The following is a 21941-nucleotide window of genomic DNA, read 5'->3' as shown; positions in this document are numbered from 1 at the left end:
ATTGTGGACTTCAGGAAGGGTTAGACGAAGGAACACATACCAATTCTCATCGACGGATCAGAAGTGGAGAGAGTGAGCAGTTTCAAGTTTCTGGGTGTCAAGATCTCCGAAGGTCTAACCTGATCCCAACATATCGATATAGTTATAAAGAGGGCAAGACAGTGCCTATACTTCATGAGGAGTTTAAAAAGATTTGGCATGTCAACAAATACACTCAAAAACTTCTATAGATGTACCGTGGAGAACATTCTGAAAGGCAGTATCGCTATCTGTTATGGAGGGGCTACTGCACAGGACTAAAAGAATCTGCAGAGGGTTGTAAACCTAATCAGCTCCATCTTGGGTACTAGCTACAAAATACCCAGGACACCTTCAAGGAGCAGTGGCTCAGAAAGGCAGCGTCCATTATTAAGGACCTCCAGCACCCAATGCATGCCCTTTTGTCACAGTTACCATCAGGTAGGATACAGAAGCCTGAATGCACACTCAGAGATTCAGGAACAGCATCTTCCCCTCTGCCACCCAGTTCCTAAATGGACATTGAACCCTTGGACACTACCTCACTTATTTAATATATATGTATTATTTCTGTTTTTTGCATGATTTTTATTCTATTAAATATACATATATCGTAATTGATTTACTTATTTAAGTTTTATTATTTATTATTATTTTTTTTTCTCTTCTATATTATGTATTGCATTGCAATGATGCAGCTGAGTACACAACTGTCACATCACATGCCGGTGATAATAAACCTGATGCTGATTCTGAATCTCTGAAATACTCTACCTTGGTGAGTGTTCGAGCTGGATTATTATAAGCATCTAAAGTGGAGGAGGTTAAAAGTTTGATGAATTGAGTAACCTCTGGAGAAGTAGCACAGAAGAAGATGTAATATTAGCATAGGTAAGCCATAATTATATTGAACTGTCTGGACCTACTTCTATTTTCTTGCATATTCAGTAAATACTGTTTTGATACAGAATTCCTTTATTATACTACCCAACAGATTTTATCCAACTGGATTTACAATTTTTGGGGAATATATTTCAGGCTTCCTCATGGTGACTTTTGATGAAGTCAATGCAAAGACTCAAATTTCATTGGGAGATTGATTAGGAGCTGGGTGGGATTAGATTAAAGCTAAGTGAAAGAAGTTTGAAATGAAAAAGAAAATCTACAGATGCTGTAAATCTAATATCAAAAACTGGAAAATAATTTAAGTGCTGAGTAGATCAGGCAGCATCTGTGGGGAGAAAAACTGTTAATATTTCATCAGAATTGGGAAGGATAGAAAACAAGCTGGTTCTACTTTGCAGAGGAAGTAGAGGAGGGATGAGTAGAAAAAATGGAAATCAATCTCTCTGACAGGGTGAGACAAGGCAACATGTGCAATCAATTAGCCATTTGGTTATGATTATGCTTTTTGTAGAGAGCTACTAATGGTAAGGCCGAGAGACATATACAACTGGCCACATTATACAAATATAACAAGAAAAACTGGGTTAAAGTGATATAAAAAATGACCAGTTATGATGGAAAGAGAAACAAAAACAGTTTATCTAAAGATTGAGAATTCAATTATTAAATCTGAAAGGCTGCATTATTCCCAGATGGAAGATAGGTGGATTTCCTCAACTAGCATTAAACCCTGATCTAATATAGCAGATATTCATAGACAGAAGGGTCAAACTTGGCATGAAGACTGAGGATTCAAGTGACAGGGAACAAGAAGCTCAGTGTCATTCCTGCAGATCATACTCAGGAGACTTTGTAAAGTGATCACTTAGTCTGCATTTGATTACTCCAGTGTACAGGGGACCCTGTGGTGAACATTGAATTGTTAGAAGTGCAAGTGAATTACTGCTTCACCTGGAAAAGACTGGGTTTCTAAATGTTGGTAAGGAAAGACGGGGGAAAAGCAGGATCTGCACCTCATAGAATTGCGGGAATGTGGGCTGGGGGAGTGGAAGTGTAGTATGACAGGAAGTGGTAAGTGGGGAACAGAAGAGATTTACCAAAAGTTTCATGGGGAACAAATGGACATTTAATGTTGCAATTTGTCTAAGGTACTGTCTGAAAAGAGTGGTAGGATGCGTTTCAATGCAAACTTTCAAAGCAGAATTGGATACATGTCTGAAAGAAATGTACAGCCAGGTACAGAAAATAGAATAGAACAATAAACAGGCTCTTCAGCCCACAGTGTCTGTGCTGAACAGGATGCCAAATTGCTGAAAATGATGCTCAATTAAACTGCAGGCAGCTGCACAAGAACAAACAAGAGAAAATCTGCAGGTGCTGGAAATCCAAGCAACACACAAGTGCTCGAGGAGCTCAGCAAGCCCGGCAGCATATATGGAACAAAAGTATACTCGATGTTTTGGGCTGAGACCCTTCAGCAGGACTGGAGGGAAAGAACCTGAGGAGTTGGTTTAAAAGGTTGGGGAAGAGAGTGAGAAACACTAGGTGATAGGTGAAACCTGAAAGGTGAGAGATGAAGTAAAGAGTTGGAAAGTTGATTGTTGAAAGAGGTACAGGGCTGGAGAAGAGGGAGTGTTCAGATTTGACCTATCAGCTTGTGCTTCTCTCTCCTCTCCACCCCCACCAGCTTTAAAATCTACTCCTCAGCCTTTTTTCTCCAGTCCTGTGAAGGGTCTTGGTCCAAAACGCTGATGGTACTTTTTTTCCATATATGCTGTCTGGCCTGCTGAGTTCCTTCAGCATTTTGGGTGTTGCAAGAGAACAAATCTGGAAGAAAAGACTTCCAGCTAAGCTGTTAGATTTTGAACTTAGATTGGGAAGTGGGTAACTTCAGCTTGGTTACCAGCTGAACTGACAAGCAAAGTGGGAAAAAAGTGATTGGCAGGTCACTTTTTTTGGAACTGCACTTCCAAAATGTGGAATTCATCCCTAAAACTATTCGGGATATAAACTTAGTTCGTAATTTCAAACACCACCTCAAAATCTATTTATTTAGCCTAGCTTTTAATGAACACCTTTTTTGTCTTTTATTTTCATTTACTTATTTTTATCTTATTTTCATGTACAGCAGTTTGAACTACATAGTCCATATGAAAAGTTCTCTGTAAATAAGTTATTATTAATATAATTTTATTTTATCTCAGCTCCAGCGGGTAAAACCTGAAGTACAGGCATAGCCAAGCACACTTATTTCTCAATTCACAGCTTGAATGACTAGTGAGGAAGGTGAATGTAATGTTGATGTTCATTTCAAGAGAACTGGAATATAAAAGCAAGGATGTAATGCTGAGGCTATATAGGGCACTTGTGAGGCCTCACTTGGTGTATTGTGAGCAGTTTTAGCTCCTTATCTAAGAAAGTATGTACTGACATTGGAGAGGGTTCAGAGGAGGTTCATAAGAATAATCCCAGATATGAAAGGTTTATCATACGAGCAGCAATTGATGGTTTGCGGCCTGTACTCACTGGAATTTTGAAGAATGAAGGTGAATCACATTGAAACCCATCGAATACTGTAAGTCCTAAATAGAGTGAATGTGAAGAAGATGCTTCCTTGGTGGTGGTGTCTAAGATTAGAGGATATAGCACCAAAATAGAGGGATGTCAATTTAGATCAGAGATGAGGAGGAATTTCTTTAGCCATATGGTGGTGAATCTGTGGAATTTATTCCTACAGGTGGTTGTGGAGGGCTGGTCACTGGATGCATTTAGGGCAGATGTTGATGAGTTCTTGGTTAGTCGGGGTGTGAGAGGTTTAAAAAGGTGGCCGGAGAATGGATCTGAGAGGGAAATGGATCAGCTATGATTTAATGGCAGAGCAGACGCGATGCTCCTATGACCTATGGTCTATAGTTCTTTGGTTTTTAAAATGTGTTGGAGTAATAGCCAACGGTCTGGAAAATCTACCAGTCTGGCTCTGCAAAAGCTCTGAACATTGTCAACTAATATAGTTTTACTGTTTAAAGGACTTCAGAAATAGCAGTTAATTTACTAACTAACAGTAGGATATACCTGCAAAAATTCTGCATCTTCCAGACTCAGTTTTCCTTGCATATCTGAAACTGCTTGTTTAAAGGAACTGTGCTGTTCAGAGATTATCTTCAAGTTTTCCTTCTTTTGTTCCAATATGGTGTTCGCCTTTTGCTCCAATTTTGTCTTTAAGCTCTTTTCCTCCTGATGCAGAAACTCGTGCAGTTGCTCGAACTTGGATGTAATGTTCTGCTGCAGTTTCACAGATTGTTTCTGATGGAATAGACAACACTCATTTATCCATTGAAAGACAAATTGTTCAGTGGTTGAATGCCAAGAGTGTCTGATGCAATAAGTGTGCATGGTGGAGTGCAGGAAATTAGAAATGCACAGCATGTCAGAACTAGAAGAGTACACAAGTATATGAAACTGGAAGGGATTTCTAATGTTCGGTAACATTTGAATACAAAGGAGATTTACAGGAAGATGGGAAACAGGGATGATAGTGCTGAAGTTGAGGTGGTTGGTTTTTCTCACAGAGTCAATGTGTAGTTGGAGTCCCAGCAAGGACAGGCTGATCATAGGGCAAAAATACAGTCAACAGGATGAATTGCAATGTAAAAGGTGGACAAAATCAAAAAGGGTGAATACAGGAGCGAAGGTGTTATATCTGAATGTGCAGTATACGGAATAAGGTTGATGGACTTGTAGCACAGTTACAGATTGGAAATCTTGACGTTGCAGACATCACTGAATCATGGCCGAAAGAAGATCATAGCTGGGAGCTTACTGTCCAAGGATACACATTATATTGAAAGGACAGGCAGGAAGGCAGATGGGGTGGCGTGGTTCTGTTTGTAAAAAAATAAATTAAATCATCAGAAAGAGGTGATATATGGTTGCAAGTTGTTGAATCATTGTGGATAGAACTAAGACACTGCAAGGGTAAAAACCCTCTGATAGGAGTTATAAATAGACCCCCAAACAGTATTAAGGATGTGGCCTAAAAGTTACAATGGGAGCTAGAAAAAACATGCCGAAAGGACATTGTTACAATAGTCATGGGGAATTTCAATATGTAGGCACAATGGATGGTACAAAATTTCAAGAAGGGGAAGTTCTAGAATGCCTACAAGATAGTTTGTTAAGAGCAGTTTGTGGTTGAGCCCACTAGATTATTAGCTATTCTGGATTGGATGTTGTGCAATGAACTGGAAATAATTAGGGAGCTTAAAGTAAAAGTACCCTTAGGGGCAGGTGATCATAATATAATTGAATTCACTCTAAAGTTTGATAAGAAGAAGCTAAAGTTAGATGCATCAGTATTACAGTGGAGTAAGGGAAATTACAGAGGCATGAGAGAGCAGATTGGAAAGGAACACAGGCAGGGTTGATGGCAGCACTGCAATGGTTGGAATTTTTGGAAGCAACTCAGAAGGCACAGGATATATACATCCTAAAGAGGAAGAGGTATTCTAAAGGCAAGATTACACAATCTTGGCTAATAAGGGAAGTCAAAGCCAAAATAAAAGCCAAAGAGAAGGCATATAATAGAGCAAAAATTAGTGAGAAGTTAGAGGATTGGGAAGCTTAAAAAAACAAATGAAGGCAACTAAAAAAGTTAATAAAAAGGTAAAGATTGAAGACAAAAGTAAGCTAGCCAATAATATTTTAGAGGATACTCAAAGTTTCTTCAGATAAAATAAGCCCTAGTCAGCATGGATTCTTCAAGGGAAACTCTTACTTGGCAAATCCGTTGGAGGCTCTGCTGCGCATGAGGGCAAGAAAAAGAGTGGCGGAGCTCTTGTAGTAGGGGACTCCATGGTAAGGGGAATAGAGAGCAGCTTCTGTGGCTGCAAACAGCAGGACTGCCGTATGGTATGTTGCCTCCTGGGTGCATGGGTCAGAGATGACTTGAAGGGGCTGCAGGGCATTCTGAAAGGGGAGGGTGAGCAGCCAGCTGTCGTGGTGCATGTAGGTACTAACGATATAGGAAGATAGTGGGATGAGGTCCTGTAAGCTGAGTTTAGGAAGTTAGGAGATAAATTAAAGAGTAGGACCTCAAAGGTAATAATCTCAGGATTATTACGGGTGCCGCATGCTCACCATTGTTGGAATAGCAGGATAGCTAGAAAGAATATGTGGCTTGAGCGGTGGTGCAGGAGGGAGGGTTTCAGATTCTTGGGCCATTGGAACTGTTTCTGGGGGAGGTGGGACCAGTACCATCCGGATGGTCAACGTCTGGGCAGGGCCAGGATAAATGTCCTAGGGAGATTGTTTGCTGGTGATGTTGGGGAGGTTTTAAACTAATATGGCAGGGGGATGGGAACCCACACAGAAAAGAAGAGGGAAGTGATGCAGTGACCAAAGCTAGAGTTAGTAAAGAAAAAAATAAGAGAAGAATGCATAAAAGTAAAAAGCAAAAATCGTATAGGTTACTAGACTCTAAAAGGACAATGCGTCTAAGGGCACTTTATCTAAATGCCCGTACTTTTAGAAACAATGTTAGTAAACTTGTGGCACAGATCAGTAACAAGGCATATGATTTAGTGGCCATTACAGAAACCTGGTTGCAAGGTGCAGATGACTGGGAATTAAATATCCAAGGGTATCAGGTAATGTAGAAAGATAGGCAGGAAGTCAAAGGAGGTGGGGTGGCACTCTTATTTAAGGATGAGATCAGGGTGATTGTGAGAGATGATATAAGATCTACAGAGCAGAATGTTGAGTCCATCTGGGTAGAGATTAAGAATATTAAAGGAAAAAAATCACTGGTGTGAGTTGTGTATAGGCCATCTAATAAAAATATTGCAGTGGCAGAGGTGATTAACCAAGAAATAACTGAGGTTTGTAAGGACGGAACGATAGTTGTCATGGGAGATTCTAACTTCCACATCGATTGGGTGAATCAGGTTGGTCAAGGAAATCTTGAGGAGGACTTCATAGAATGCATCCGTGATGGCTTTCTTGAGCAGCATGTTAGTGAACCTACAAGGGAAAATGCTATCTTAGAACTAGTCCTGTGCAATGAGACAGGTAAGATTAATGACTTTGTAGTCAGGGATCCTCTTGGAAAGAGTGATCATAGAATGATTGAATTTCACATACAGATGGAGGATCAAATAGTTAGATCTAAAACTAGTGTATTATACTTGAACAAGGAAGACTACAACAGGATGAGGGAGGAGTTGGCTCATGTAGATCGGGAGCACAGGCTATTTGGTAGGACAGTTGAGGAACAATGGAATACTTCCAAAGAGATTTTTCACAGTGATTTTTCAACAAAAGTATATTCCAATCAAAAGTAAGGACAGTAAGTGTGGGGAGAGCCAGCCTTGGATAACTAAGGAAATAAAAGATAGTATCAAATTAAAAGCTCATGTGTACAAAGTTGCAAAGAGTAGTGGGAGACTGGAGGATTGGGAAAACTTTAAAAAGCAACAGAGAACAACTAAATAAGAAATAAAGAAAGGGAAGATAGAGTATGAAAGTAAATTAGCACAAAATATTAAAACAGATAGCAAAAGTTTTTATAAATATATAAAGCAGAAGAGGGTGGTTAAAGTCAACGTAGGTCCCTTGGAAGACGAGAAGGGGAAATTAATATTGGGTGATAAGGAAATGGCTGAGGAATTGAGTGACTATTTTGTGTCGGTCTTTATGGTGGAGGACACGTCCAATATGCCAAAGAATGATGTTATGGAAGAAATGTGAGGTGAGGACTTGATAAAATCAGTGTCACTAAAGAGATAGTGATGAGCAAGCTAGAGGGACTGAAGGTATATTAGTTCCCTGGTCCTGATGGAATGCACCTCAAGGTGCTGAGGGAAATGGCGGAGGTTATAGTAGATGCGTTGGTAATCTCTTACCAAAACTCTCTAGACTCTGGGCAAGTCCCGGTGGATTGGAAGACAGCAAGTATCATGCCAGTTTTTAAAAAAAGAGGTAGGCAAAAGACGGGCAACGATAGGCCAGTTAGCTTAACATCTCTAGTTGGAGAAATGCTTGAAGCTGTCATTAAGGAAGAAATAGTGAAACATTTAGAAAGAAGTGGTTCCATGAGACAGATGCAGCATGGATTCAGAAAGGGCAGGTCCTGTTTGACAAACTTACTGGAGTTCTTTGAGGATATAATGAGTGTAGTGGATAGAGGGTAACAGGTGGATGTCATATACTTGGATTTCCAGAAGGTGTTCAATAAGATGCTGCACAGGAGACATACGGATGAATGGAGTTGGAGGAAGTGTATTGGCATGGATAGTGGATTGGTTAACCAATAGAAGGCAGAGAGTTGGTATAAATGGATGTTTTTCTGGTTGGCAGTCAGTAGTGAGTGGGGTGCCACAGGGTTCGGTGCTGGGCACGCAGCTGTTTACCATTTACATTGATGATTTGGAAGAGGGGACTGAGTGTAGAATAGCAAAATTTTCTGATGACACTAAATTGAATGGAAAAGCAAATTGTACAGAGGACGTGGAGAGTCTGCAGAGGGATATAGATAGATTAAGTGAGTGGACCAAAATCTGGCAGATGGAATACAACATTGGTATATGCGAGATCATCCACTTTGGAAGGAATAATAGAAGAGCAGATTATTATTTAGATGCTGAAAGATTGTAGCATGCTGCTGTGCAGAGGGGCTTGGGAGTGCTTGTTCATGAATCGCAAAAAGTTGGCTTGCAGGTACAACAGGTTATTAAGAAGGCAAATGGAATGTTGGTCTTCATTGATATAGGAATTGAATTGAAGAGCAGGGAGGTCATACTGTAACTATACAGGGTACTAGTGATGCCTCACCTGAAGTTCTGTGTGCAGTTCTGGTCTTCATACTTGAGGAAGGATATATTGGCTTTGGAGGCAGTGCACAGAATGTTCACCAGGTTGATTCCAGAGATGAAGGGGTTGACCTATGAGGAGAGATTGAGTCGCCTGGGACTATACTCTCTGGAATTCAGAAGCATGAGAGGGGATCTTACAGAAACATATAAAATTTTGAAAGGGACAGATAAGGTAGAATAGGAAAGTTGTTTCCATTGGTAGGTGAGACTAGAACTAGGGAACATTGCCTCAAGATTCAGGGGAGAAGATTTAGGATGGAGATGAGGAGAAATTGCTTTTCCCAGAGAGTGGTGAATCTGTGGAATTCTCTGCCCAGGGAAGCAGTTGAGGCGTCTTCACTAAATATATTTAAGATACAGTTGGATAGATTTTTACATAGTAGGAGAATTAAGGGTTATGACGAAAAGACAAGTAGATGGAGCTGAGTTTACGGACAGATCAGCTATGATCTTATTGAATGGCGGGGCAGGCTCGATGGGCCAGATGGCTTACTCCTGCTCCTATTTCTTATGTTCTTATGTTCTTTGAAGAAATAACAAGAAGGATAGACAAAGGAAAATCAGTAAATGTTGAGTCCATGATTTTCAGAAGGCCTTTGACAAGGTTCCACACATGAGGCTGCTTAATAATCTACAAGCCTGTGCTATTACAGGAAATATTTCAGCATGGATAAATCATTGGCTAATTGGCAGGAGAAAAAGAGTGGGAATAAAGGGAGACCTTGCTGGTTGGCTGCCGGTGACTAGTGGTGATCTGTATGAGTCTGTCTTGGGACCAATATTTTTTACGTTGTAGGTCAAGGATTTGGATGATGGAATTGACGGCTTTGGTGCAAAATTTGCAGATGATTTGAATATAACTGGAGGGGCAGGTAATTCTGAGAAAGTAGAGAGGCTACAAAAGGACAGACAGATTAGGAGAATGGGCAAAGAAGTGGCAGATGGAATATAGTGTTGGGAAATTGTATGGTCATGCACTTTGGTAGAAGAAATGAAAGGGTTGATTATTTTCTAAACGGAGAGAAAATACAAAAATCTGAGGTGCAAAGGGATTTGGGTGTTCTTGTGCAGGATTCCCTAAAGGTTAATTTGCAGGTTGAGTCTATGGTGAGGAAGGCAAATGTGATGTTAGCACTCATTTCCAGAGGACTAGAATATAAAAACAAGGATATAATGCTGAGACTTTATAAAACACTGCTGAGGCCTTACTGTGTATTGTTAGTAGTTTTGGGACCTTTATCATAGAAAATATGTGCTGAAACTGGAGAGGGTGCAAAGGAGGCTCCCGAAAATGAATCCAGGATTAAACAGCTTATCATATGAGGAGCATCTGAAGGCTCTGGGCATGTATTCACTGGAATTCAGCAAAATGAGGGGTGACCTGATTGAAACCCATTGACTGGTAAAGGCCTTGATAGAGTAGATGTGGAGAAGATATTTCTTATGGTGGAAGTGTCTTAGTCCAGAGGACACAGCCTGAGAATAGAGAGGCATCCTTTAAGAATGGAGATGAGCAGAATTCCTTTAGCCATAGAGTGGTGAATCTGTGGAATTCTTTGCCACAGGCAGCTGCGGAGGTCAGGTCTTTATGTATATTTAAGGCAGACGTTGATAGCTTCTTGATTGGTCAGGACATGATGGGATACAGGGGAAGGCAGGAGATTGAGGCTGAGAGGAAAAATGGATCAGCCCTGGTGAAATGGTGGAACAGACTATATGGCCCAAATGGCCTAATTCTGCTCCTATATCTTATGGTGTTATAATCTTATGGGTTTGGACTTATGTACGCAGAAATTCATCGGAGCTGTAATGCAACATGTCTAGCAACTTGTTATTTACAGCATTATGTACAGAGTTCCATTCCTGTCAATAGAATTCAAAAACTTTTGCTGAAAGGAATGGAAAAGCAATTCAGCATATTCCAAATCACATCATTGTCTCTCAAATTGAATGAAGCAACAACCTGATGTCTTTTCAAAATTATAATGTTACAAAAATCTTACTTCACTCTATGTATGCACAGTGCATGCAGGACAGATGGATAAAGTAGATAAGAAAACAGCATAAGAATAATTAGATTGGGAAGAGTTTATTAAGGTCAGCCAGTATTAAAGAGAAGTTTGTTCAGAAGGTAAACCTCAGATTCTGTCCACAAAAAGAGATGTTGGTGTACTCGGAATACAGACACTGTACAGTAGCTGGAATACCAATGCTAGAACTTCACAAGGCACTGATGATTTCACAACTGGAGTCTCCAACACAGTTACAGCATCCTTGTTTAAGGAGTGATATGGTGGACATAAAGGCAATGCAGAAAATGTGACCTAGATTCATTTTGAAGAGTTACATTATTTGGGAAGATCAAGCACATTGGGCCTTAGAATTTTGAAGCATGGGAGGAGGTTAACGCATGATTTTATGGGGAGATGCCAACAGGGTGTTTTCTCTCATGGTGACAATCGAGAACAGGGGACAAACTTTCAATCCAAGGGGTCACCAAGTGAAGAAGATAACGAAGAATTTTATTCCCCTTGAAGGGCTGTGATTTTTTTGAATTCTGTAGTCTAGAGAGCTGTTGATTTTTTTTCTATGAACTCTGTATCTCACAATCCATCTGCTTGTGACCCTGACATCTGACAGCCTACCTGCACTGCAGTTTCTGCATTCTTTGTACCACCTTGATGCACTAATATTTCGAAATGATCAGGATGGATGGCATGAAAAATAAATGTTTCATATTGTGGTAAACGTGACATTAGTACACCAGGTTCCAACGAGATCCTGTACTGTTAAATACATTCAAGACTGAGATAGATGGAAGCATGTATTACTGGCAGTCAAAAATTTATGAATAGCATACAGCAATTGGAGCTGAACAAAATGTTATACTGGCTGAGACCCTTCGTCAGGACGAAGGGTCTCGGCCCGAAACATTGACTGTACCTCTTCCTAGAGATGCTGCCTGGCCTGCTGCGTTCACCAGCAACTTTGATGTGTGTTGCTTGAATTTCCAGCATCTGCAGAATTCCTGTTGGTTACACTGGCTGCATTCTTTTAGAAGAGTGAGGAACTGTCAATGGACCACATGGCCCATTTCTATAAATGCCCTATGACAGGGGTCCCCAACCTTTTTTGCAGTGCGGACCGGTTTAATATTGACAATATTCTTGCGGACCGGCCGACTGGGGGGAGGGAGTGTGTTCAAGTAGGGTTAAACTCACCTCAACATGTCTTTTACAGTTAGGGTTGCCAACTTTCTCACTCCCAAATAAGGGACAAAAGTAGCAGTCAAATACGGGACACCTGTGTTTACCCCGAGAAAGACTACCATGACCACGAGGCCTTGCGCGGGCACCTGTGTGCACATGCATGACGTGTGCGTATGTGACGTGCGCATGCGCGTACATGCCTATTTTTTCCCACAAATCGGTTTTGGCTTAATCTTCCCGACTACACTGTACGTACATTATTTCTACTTTATATAGGCTGTGTATTTATCATATCATTCCTGCTTTTACTATATGTTAATGTTATTTTAGGTTTTATGTGTTATTTGGTATGATTTGGTAGATTATTTTTTGGGTCTGGGAACGCTCAAACATTTTCCCCATATAAGTTAATGGTAATTGTTTCTTCACTTTACGCCATTTCGGCATGAAAGGTTTCATAGGAACGCTCTACCTTAGCGGGGGAAATACGGGACAAGGGCAGTCCCGTATGGGACAAACCAATTTAGTCCAATATACGGGATGTCCTGGCAAATACGGGACAATTGGCAACTGTTCTGGTTAACAACAGATGGTGCAATCCGGGTCATATTACGATCGAGGAACATGTTTGTAGACCAGATATTGAACTTTTTACTGTTGGACTTCGGCCATATTCCACCGAGATACAACACTGGGATGTCGTTCCTGTCTGTGGCCATCGCACTTGCAGCTCCTCCCATGGAGGGTCAGACACACTGAGCCAATAGACTGGTCCTGGACTTATTTTCCATCTGGCATAGTTTGCATTGTTTTGATTGATTGTTTGTGGTTTTTGTATTGCCATATTTAAGCTCTATTCTTGGTTGGTGCGGCTGTAACGAAATCCAATTTCCCTCGGGATCAATAAAGTATATCTATCTATCTAACTAACCCTATGTTCAAGTTTCACAGTGCGTGACAGGGAATGAGGAAAGGTGCAGCTGACTCATATCGTTTCCTCGTGGCCTGGTAGCACATGCTTTGCGGCCTGGTAACGTTCCACGGCCCCGGTGATTGGGGACCGCTGCCCTATGATTCCCAAGTTGTGTGGTTGGAATTGGTGTTTCTAATTTGATTAAAGCAAAATAGTTGTGTAGATACAAAACTGACCAGCAAGCACCACATACCAGATTAATAGTAGTGATGATAGTAAAATCCTGACCTCCGGAACTGTCTTTGTGGAGATACTGCATGTTCTCCCTTTGAACTGCGTTCCCCTGGGTGCGCTGTTTCTCTCCCTTATCCCCATGATGTTTAGATAGATAGGGTAACAGAAATTACACAAGTAAATATTTTTAAGTAACAGGAGAAGTTGACAAGGCTGTAAAGGAGAAGTCTGTGATAGGGATCAGGGGAGATTAATGACAGTAAACTCAGTGATAAAGTATTAAATTTCTTGGCATAATTATTGATCCAAACAGTTCCCTTTACAGTAGACGATGCGTGTGTAAAATTAATACAGGCTTTGAAAATGTTTAAATGTTTTTGGTTGCATGAGCAGGTTAACATTATTTGGCAAAGCAGCTGGAAGTACCAAGGAATTTAAATTGACAGTGGGTTCTTTTGTTCTAGAATGTTTTCCCAAAATCAAGGAGAAGTTGATGCATTAACAAAAGGGCAAGGCAGCATAGTGCTACATCCTCACAGCTCAAGTAACTCAAGAACAATGCTGCATGTGTTTGCATATTCTCCTTTTCATCATATGGGTTTCTGTTGGGTGCAAAGGTTTCTTCCTACACCCACTGATATACTAGTGCATTAATTGTAAGTGGGGACGTTATGAAAATCAAAAAAACAAAAAAATGGCCATGGAATTCTGAGATAAAAATGGAAAATGGTGGACGAACTCAGGCAGTATCTGCAGAGAGAAGAACAAGCTGGAGGCATTGTGAAAGAATTACAAAATTGGAGACAAGTGGATGGTGCTGTAACACAGCAAAGAGCATTGGTGCCTCAACTCTCCAGAGACCCATGTTCAATTCTGACCGCCATTTGCATATTCTTCCTGTGTCAAGTGGGATTTCACTTAGTGTTCCAGTCTCCCCCCACAAAATCAATGGTGCACAGGCTAAACCTTAAATGCAAAATTATAGGAAGTGATAATCAAGTCAGGCCACGTCAATGGATAGAGACAAACTGAATTATTAATCCAGATAGAAGCCTTGGGCAAGCTTTTCTATCTGGTCTCGATATAAACAGAACAAAGATGCCTGAGGCTGTTGAATTTGATACTAAAGCTATATCTCATAGTAGTCATAGTCATACTTTATTGATCCCAGGGGAAATTGGTTTTCGTTACAGTTGCACCATAAATAATTAAATAGTAATAAAACCATAAATAGTTAAATAGTAATATATAATTATGCCAGGAAATAAGTCCAGGACCAGCCTATTGGCTCAGGGTGTCTGACCCTCCAGGGAGGAGTTGTAAAGTTTGATGGCCACAGGCAGGAATGACTTCCTATGACGCTCTGTGTTGCATCTCAGTGGAATGAGTCTCTGGCTGAATGTACTCCTGTGCCCAACCAGTACATTATGTAGTGGATGGGAGACATTGTCCAAGATGGCATGCAACTTGGACAACATCCTCTTTTCAGACACCACCATCAGAGAGTCCAGTTCCATCACCACAACATCACTGGCCTTACGAATGAGTTTGTTGATTCTGTTGGTGTCTGCTACCCTCAGCCTGCTGCCCCAGCACACAACAGCAAACATGATCGCACTGGCCACCACAGACTGGTAGAACATCCTCAGCATTGTCCGGCAGATGTTAAACGACCTCAGTATCCTCAGGAAATAGAGATGGCTCTGATCCTTCTTGTAGACAGCCTCAGTGTTCTTTGACCAGTCCAGTTTATTGTCAATTCGTATCCCCAGGTATTTGTAATCCTCCACCATGTCCACACTGACCCCTGGATGGAAACAGGGGTCACCAGTACCTTAGCTCTCCTCAGGTCTACCACCAGCTCCTTAGTCTTTTTCACATTAAGCTGCAGATAATTCTGCTCACACCATGTGACAAAGTTTCTTACTGTAGCCCTGTACTCAGCCTCATCCCCCCTGCTGATGCATCCAACTATGGCAGAGTCATCAGAAGACTTCTGAAGATGACAAGACTCTGTGCAGTAGTTGAAGTCCGAGGTGTAAATGGTGAAGAGAAAGGGAGACAAGACAGTCCCCTGTGGAGCCCCTGTGTTGCTGATCACTCTGTCAGACACACAGTGTTGCAAGCACACGTACTGTGGTCTGCCAGTCAGATAATCAAGAATCCATGACACCAGGAAAGCATCCACCTGCATCGCTGTCAGCTTCTCCGCCAGCAGAGCAGGGCGGATAGTATTGAATGCACTGGAAAAGTCAAAAAACATGACCCTCACAGTGCTCACTGGCTTGTCCAGGTGGGCGTAGACACGGTTCAGCAGGTAGACGATGGCATCCTCACCTCCTAGTTGGGGCTGGTAGGCGAACTGGAGGGGATCTAAGTGTGGCCTGACCATGGGCCGGAGCAGCTCCAGAACAAGTCTCCCCATGGTCTTCATGATGTGGGAGGTCAATGCTACCGGTCTGTAGTCATTGACGCCACTGGGGCGCAGCGTCTTCGGCACAGGGACGAGGCAGGACGTCTTCCAAAGCATGGGAACCCTCCAGAGCCTCAGGCTCAGGTTGAAGACATGGCGAAGTACTCCACATAGCTGAGGGGCACAGGTTTTGAGCACCCTGGTACTGAGATCATCAGGTCCTGCAGCCTTGCTTGGGTTGAGCCGTTTCAGCTGTCTTCTCACCTGTTCAGCTGTGAAGCCTACCGTGGTGGTTTTGTGTGGGGAAGGGGTATAGTCATGAGAGTAGGGTGGGGAACTGTGAGGAGGGGTAGGAGGGGAGAGTGGAATATGTGTGATGGAACATAAGGTTTTGTTCCTGAAGCTTACATTGGGGCTTAATCTGGCAGTTGAGAAGGCCACAGATAATTTGGTCAAAGTGGGAATGGTTGGGGAATTAACTTATTAGGTGAAAGAAAGCTCAGAATTGGCCCTGTGAACTGGGTATGGGCTCCCATAACATGGCCATTTAACTGCGGTTGTGCCTCTAGCATAGAGTGAGCCCTACTGTAAAAACACACACTGCATGAGATCAGAAGGAATCAGGTGAGCCGCATTTTAAGCCTCTGAAAGGTGAGAAAGTGAGTAAAGACATGTTCTGCATCTCATGCATGTCATGAACAAAGCAACTTGTAACTGTTAGATGAGGTTAAAGAGATTGTAATGCAAATGTTAGAGAGGAGAAGTTGTTGAACTACAGGAAATGGAGATAAGGGAGTAGGGTAAATGAGTTTGCTCTTCTGCTAGGCGGTGCAAACAATGACCTCCTTCTCAGTCAGTTTAAATAAATAAAGACAGAATAAGGGATAAAAAAAACAGCACTGACACAATGAGCCAAATGGTCACCTCTTACATGGTAATCCATGGCTTGAGCTCTATGCAGTTTATGTATTGACTGGCCATTGTTACCGTGGACATGAAAATAATGCATTTAAATAGGCTACAATAGATTAAATGTAAAATGGGCTGCAAGAGAAATCAAGCTGATAAAGGAAAATAAACATTTACCTATTTCTAGACTGAGTCAATAATCTCTCACACAGACCATTAGACAACACAGTACTGGTTTTATATTAATAGTTTAGCTTCTCATTTTTTTTCTTACCTTCAGATTATTTACGTCCGTTTCTTCTTCATCCAGACTTCTACAAATCTCCTGTAATTGTTCATTGAGTAAATCTATCTGCTTCCGCAGAATTCCCTGGTAGAAGAGATGTTTGGAGAAAATCACAACTCTTTGGACAGACTGAATATTTTAATACACACAGCACTTATGGAAAAGAATAAACAGTTGACATTTCGATCCGAGACTGAATGTCGACTATTTACTCTTTTCTATAGGTGCTGCCTGGCTTGCTGAGTTCCTCCAGCATCTTGTGCATGTTGCATAGAGTTTTAGCACCTTCAACATCTATTTTCCATGATCTCAAAGATCTTCCCCAATCATTATGTGAAGCAGCTAGTAAGGGAAATTAGAACAACTTCAGCAACCAGGCTCAATCCTGACTTTTGTATTCAACTGTGGAGAGCTCTACTTGTGAGCAGGTGGGATTTCCCTCATTTGTCTAAGTTTTCCTTCACATCCCAAATAGAGTTTTGGTTGGTGTGTTAATTGGTGTGTAGGTGAGTGGTTGAATCTGGAGGGAGCTGATGGGTGTGTGGGGAGAAAAGATTATGAGAAAACTGAATGGAGAAAGGGATAGCTCTCTGTACTGGGATAAACTCAGTAGACTGAAAAGGTTTCCTCCTACGTTGTAAGGGGAGATGGAATTTCCAGTGGTAATTAGAACAAAATGATCAGAAAATTGATGAAGAAAAAGGGTTAGGAAGATCTAAGAATGTAAGACACAGGACCTGGTGTAGGTAACATGACCCCTTGAATTCAGCCTGCTATTCCATAAGATCACGACTGTTCTGATCTTGGCCTGAGCACTAGTTCTGATCTGGCCCATCGAGTCTGCTACGCCATTCAATCATGGCTGATCCCTTTTTACTACCTCCTCCTCAACACCAGTTCCTGACCTTCTCCTCGTAACCTTTGATGCTATGTCCAATCAAAAACCTACCAATCTCTGCCTTAAATACACCCAATGACCTGGCCTCCACAGCAGCATGTGGCAACAAATTCCACAATTCACCACCCTTTGGCTAAAGAAATTTCTCTGCATCTCTGTTTTGAAAGGGTGCCCCTTCATCCTGAGGCTGTGCCCTCTTGTCCAAGACTCTCCCACCATGGGAAATATCCTTTCCACATCTACTGTCTAGGCCTTTCAACATTCAAAAGGTCTCAGAGATCCCCCCTCATCCTTCTGAATTCCAGTGAGTACAGACTCAGAGCCATCAAATGTTCCTCATATGATAACCCTGTCATTCCTGGAATCATGCTTGTGAACGTTCTCTGGGCCCTCTCCAATGCCAGCACATCTTTTCTAAGGGGAGGGGCCCAAAACTGTTTATAATACTCAAGGTGAGTCCTTCCTTTCTGGATTCCTATAATCCATGCCTCTCCTTAAAACTAAAATCTCTCTTGCACATATTCAATAACCTTTGCTCTCTGTAGTCATGAATTCCAAAGTCATGAGCTTACCTGCTTTAATAGAGTCACCTCTCACTCTCCCACTTGCGTAGTACTAGAGATTCAAATCAATTCAACTATTACTCAGAAGACAACTGCTTTCATGCAGTAATTTAACAAACAAATATTACTTAAACTGCCTTCACTGCAAGTATATTACCTCTTTAAACGTGACCACAACAATTGTACAGAGTACTCCCAGTGTGGTCTTACTACAGATCATGGGGCACATGAGAGATAAAAAGTTGCAGGGCGACAGGAAAATAAGGAGAGAGGGAATGAGACAAATGGATTGCTGAGTTGAGAGTTTTATAGACACAGTGGTTTGAATGGAAATCTTTTATTTCAAACTAAGCCATTGAAACAATCACTAATACTCTGTCCTCTCAGCTTCTGGTTTGCAAAGTTTCCTTTTGTGTATGAAGTCACTCTGATCTCTCGCGATAACAATCTCTTTCCTTTAAAACAATGTTTGTCATTTTTCTATTTTTCTGACTAAATGTTCTCACTTTACCCTGCATTATTTTGCATCTATCAGATTTTATTCACTTGCCTATTAGCTACTTCTCAGAGGAAGTTAAGTAGGTACAGAGATGTTGGGGCAAGATTTTTACGCAGAGTGGTGAGTGCGTGGAATGGGCTGCTGGTGAAGGTGGGTACAATAGAGGTCTTTTAAGAGACTCCTGGATGGTACATGGAGCTTAGGAAAATAGAGGGCTTTGGTGAACCCCAGGTAATTTCTGAGGTAAGGACATGTTCAGCTTTTTGGGCCGAAGGGCCTGTATTGTGCTGTAGGTTTTTTATGTTTCTATGTTAACTTCTGATGAAAGGGACCAGACCTTTTCTTTTAGCATAAGCTTCAATACAAATTTCTATTATGTACAGTGGAACTTTCTGACTGGTTGCTTCACAGCTTGATATGAGGCTCCAATGCACATGATCACAAGAGGCTGTGGAAGGTTGTAGTCTCAATCAGTTTCATCATGGGCACAACCCTCCCTACCACGTAAAGCGCTGCACTAACCACTACACCCCACCAAAGCGGCACATGGCATGTTCTCCTTTCATTGAAGCATTGAGTTCAAGAGTCAGGAAGTTATAAAAATTTGATTAGGTCACATCTGGAGTATTACATTTAGTTCTGGTCACCCCATTAAAGTAAGAAGCAGGAGGTTTGGAGAGGTTGCAGAAAGGGGTTTCAAGGATGCTGCATGGATTAGAGGACATGTGCTATGAGGAGACATTGGACAAGCTTGTTTTCTCTGGTGAAGGCTGTATAATGAATGTCTCTGCTAGAGTAGACAGATGGTAGCTCTGATGTTTGAAATATCTAACACTGCAGGGTATGTGTTTAAGGTTAGAGGATAAGTTCAAAGGAAATGTATGGGGCAAGGTTTGTTTAATTGTACAGTGGTGAGTTCCAGGCATGTGCTGCCAGAAGAGTTGTTCAAACATGGTGTAGGTTTCAGATTTAAATTCTGATTTATTTATCACATTTGCATCGAAATATATAGTGAAATGCATTGTTTGTGTTAGCAACGAACACACTCAAGGATGTGCAGTGGGAGGGTGGCAACGTGGAAACATCACCACACATGATTAAAAAGGTGCTTAAGCAGGAGATCGTTAAGAAGCTCTCAGATAGGCACATAAATGTACAGGAAATGGAGGAATACAGATAACTTGAGGCAGAAAGGATTAATTTAGTCAGGCATTTAATTACATCATGGGCCAAAGGGCATGTCCCTATGCTGTAATCTTCTATGTTGCATGTACAAGATTTGCAGGGGAAAAACTCAGAATTCAAACCCATCAAAAAGAATAAAATCCTATGATCCCTTTTGAATTGTTCTCCAAAATACACTAGGAGGTGCCATTATGTAACAATAAGTTATATTCTAATAATACTGTTCTGTTGAAGCGTTGTTATCCAAAAGTAAAAATGCTGCAGATGTTGGGAATACAAGGGAAAATCAGAGAAAACAAGAAGTATTCAGCAGCTCAAGCAATATCTGTGAAGAAGGAAAATAACTTAAAGGTAGGGATGAGTTTGACTTTTCTCAGTTTAAAAAAACTTATAGATAAAATGATTAAGATGCAGTGATGCAAGTGAAGTGAACTGAAGAAATTTATTTTCTAGAGTGGCGACTCAGCATGACTGAATGACACAAATTGATGATGCTGGCTACATGAGGTTGCTGAAGTTTTGTAAATAAGAAAAATTGTATCTGTAAACTTGTCATCAGGACAAGATGACTGAAATCACCAAAGGAGGTAAGACCATAAAACATAGGACCAAAATTAAACCATTCGGCCCATTGAGTCTGCTCTGACATTTGATCAGGGCTGATTTATTTTCCCTTTCAACATCATTCTACTGCTTTCTCCCACGGTTCATTCATTTATCCTTCCTACAGCTCCCGCTCTCATTCTTACTGGGAACAATAACCTCAGAATGTTTGCTGAGGCTCAAGGTCAAGTTTCCTCCTGCACTATCTCTACATTCCTTGAGCTGCCTCATTCACATTGACACCCTCTTGCCCTGGCCACAAACCAAATTTGACGTAGTTATTCTAATGTGTGCGACAGCTTCTTGAAACACAGTGCCCTAGTAACACTCTCCCTCCCTGATGCATGGCTGTGTTTGAAGCTCGGATTCCAGGTCTCCAACTTTGAGCCAGAGTTCCTTGAGCAACCAACATGAGCATAAGACCACAAGACATACAAGCAGAATTAGGCCATTTGGCCCATCAAGTCTGCTCCACCATTCAGTCATTAATGATTGATTTTTCCCTCCTCTACTCCTTTCCCTGTGCTGTAGATAAGATAATCAGAAACTCCAATGGCATCCACCAGTTCCCAAATCACACAACACTACAACACATCACCTGATCCCGTACCACTGCTTTACTTAAAAGGGAAATACATAATACTGAAGCCTAGAAGTCTAGAAATCATAATCTAAGCTTATGATTTATGACAAGGTGGCTCTTGACCTCACTCTATTTTGTTCCAGGCTTCGCTCTATTGTGTGCTTGCTCTGCACTTCTCTTTAATTATAACAATATACTCTGTATTTTGTTAATGTACGACCTTAATGCACTGTTGTGTATAAATGAATTGTATACAGTATATGACAGATGCAACCTCACTGACTCACCACTCTGCTTGGAGAATCTAGATAGATGGCTGCAGTTTATCAATTGCAGCTTGGCATTCAACATCATCATCCCCGCAGTACTATTAACCTAGCCTTAAAACCTTGCTCTGTACCTTACTCTGCAAATGGATCCTTAACATCCTCAAAGTTCAAAGTTAACATGCAACCCTGCAAATCACTAGCATGAGGGCATATTCAGTAAAGTCAAAAAACATAATAGAATCAATGAAAGACTGCACCCAACAGGATTATCACATGACCAATGTGCTGACAAGAAACTGTGCAAATATTAAAAAAGAGGAAATAATTGTCATCAATCTGTCTGAGTTCTGAGGCCTTCGTCAGTCAGAGTTGACCACCTATATTGCGTCCAAGCTGTCTAGATATGCAAGCCTGGGCAATACGATATGGACAGCAAGCTGTTGCCCATGTAGCAAGCTCCCCCTTTCCACACATCTGATGAATTCAAAGCACAGTCCAATACAGTTTGGTATCAGATTAATCACAGAAATTGTCAGTCAGTGTCGAACTCAATGTAAGACTGCCTTAGGGAATCCAGCTCTGGAG

At 41.3% G+C, this 21941-nt stretch overlaps 1 protein-coding gene across 1 annotated transcript in view; it reads right to left on the bottom strand.

The window, feature by feature from the left end:
- LOC140198419 (uncharacterized) overlaps positions 1–21941 on the bottom strand; it is an 89290-nt gene that overhangs the window by 12230 nt on the left and 55119 nt on the right. Inside the window, exons 10-11 of the mRNA XM_072259508.1 lie at positions 16745–16840; positions 3997–4227 (exon numbers count right to left, since the gene is read on the bottom strand). Of these exons, the coding sequence (XP_072115609.1) occupies positions 3997–4227; positions 16745–16840 (327 nt within the window). The remainder of the gene's footprint in view (positions 1–3996; positions 4228–16744; positions 16841–21941) is intronic.

This window comes from Mobula birostris, chromosome 5, assembly GCF_030028105.1.
Source record: "Mobula birostris isolate sMobBir1 chromosome 5, sMobBir1.hap1, whole genome shotgun sequence".
NCBI classification, from domain to species: Eukaryota; Metazoa; Chordata; class Chondrichthyes; order Myliobatiformes; family Myliobatidae; genus Mobula; species Mobula birostris.
Note: the sequence above shows the minus strand (reverse complement) of the source record. Positions and strands in the feature narration are given on the sequence as shown.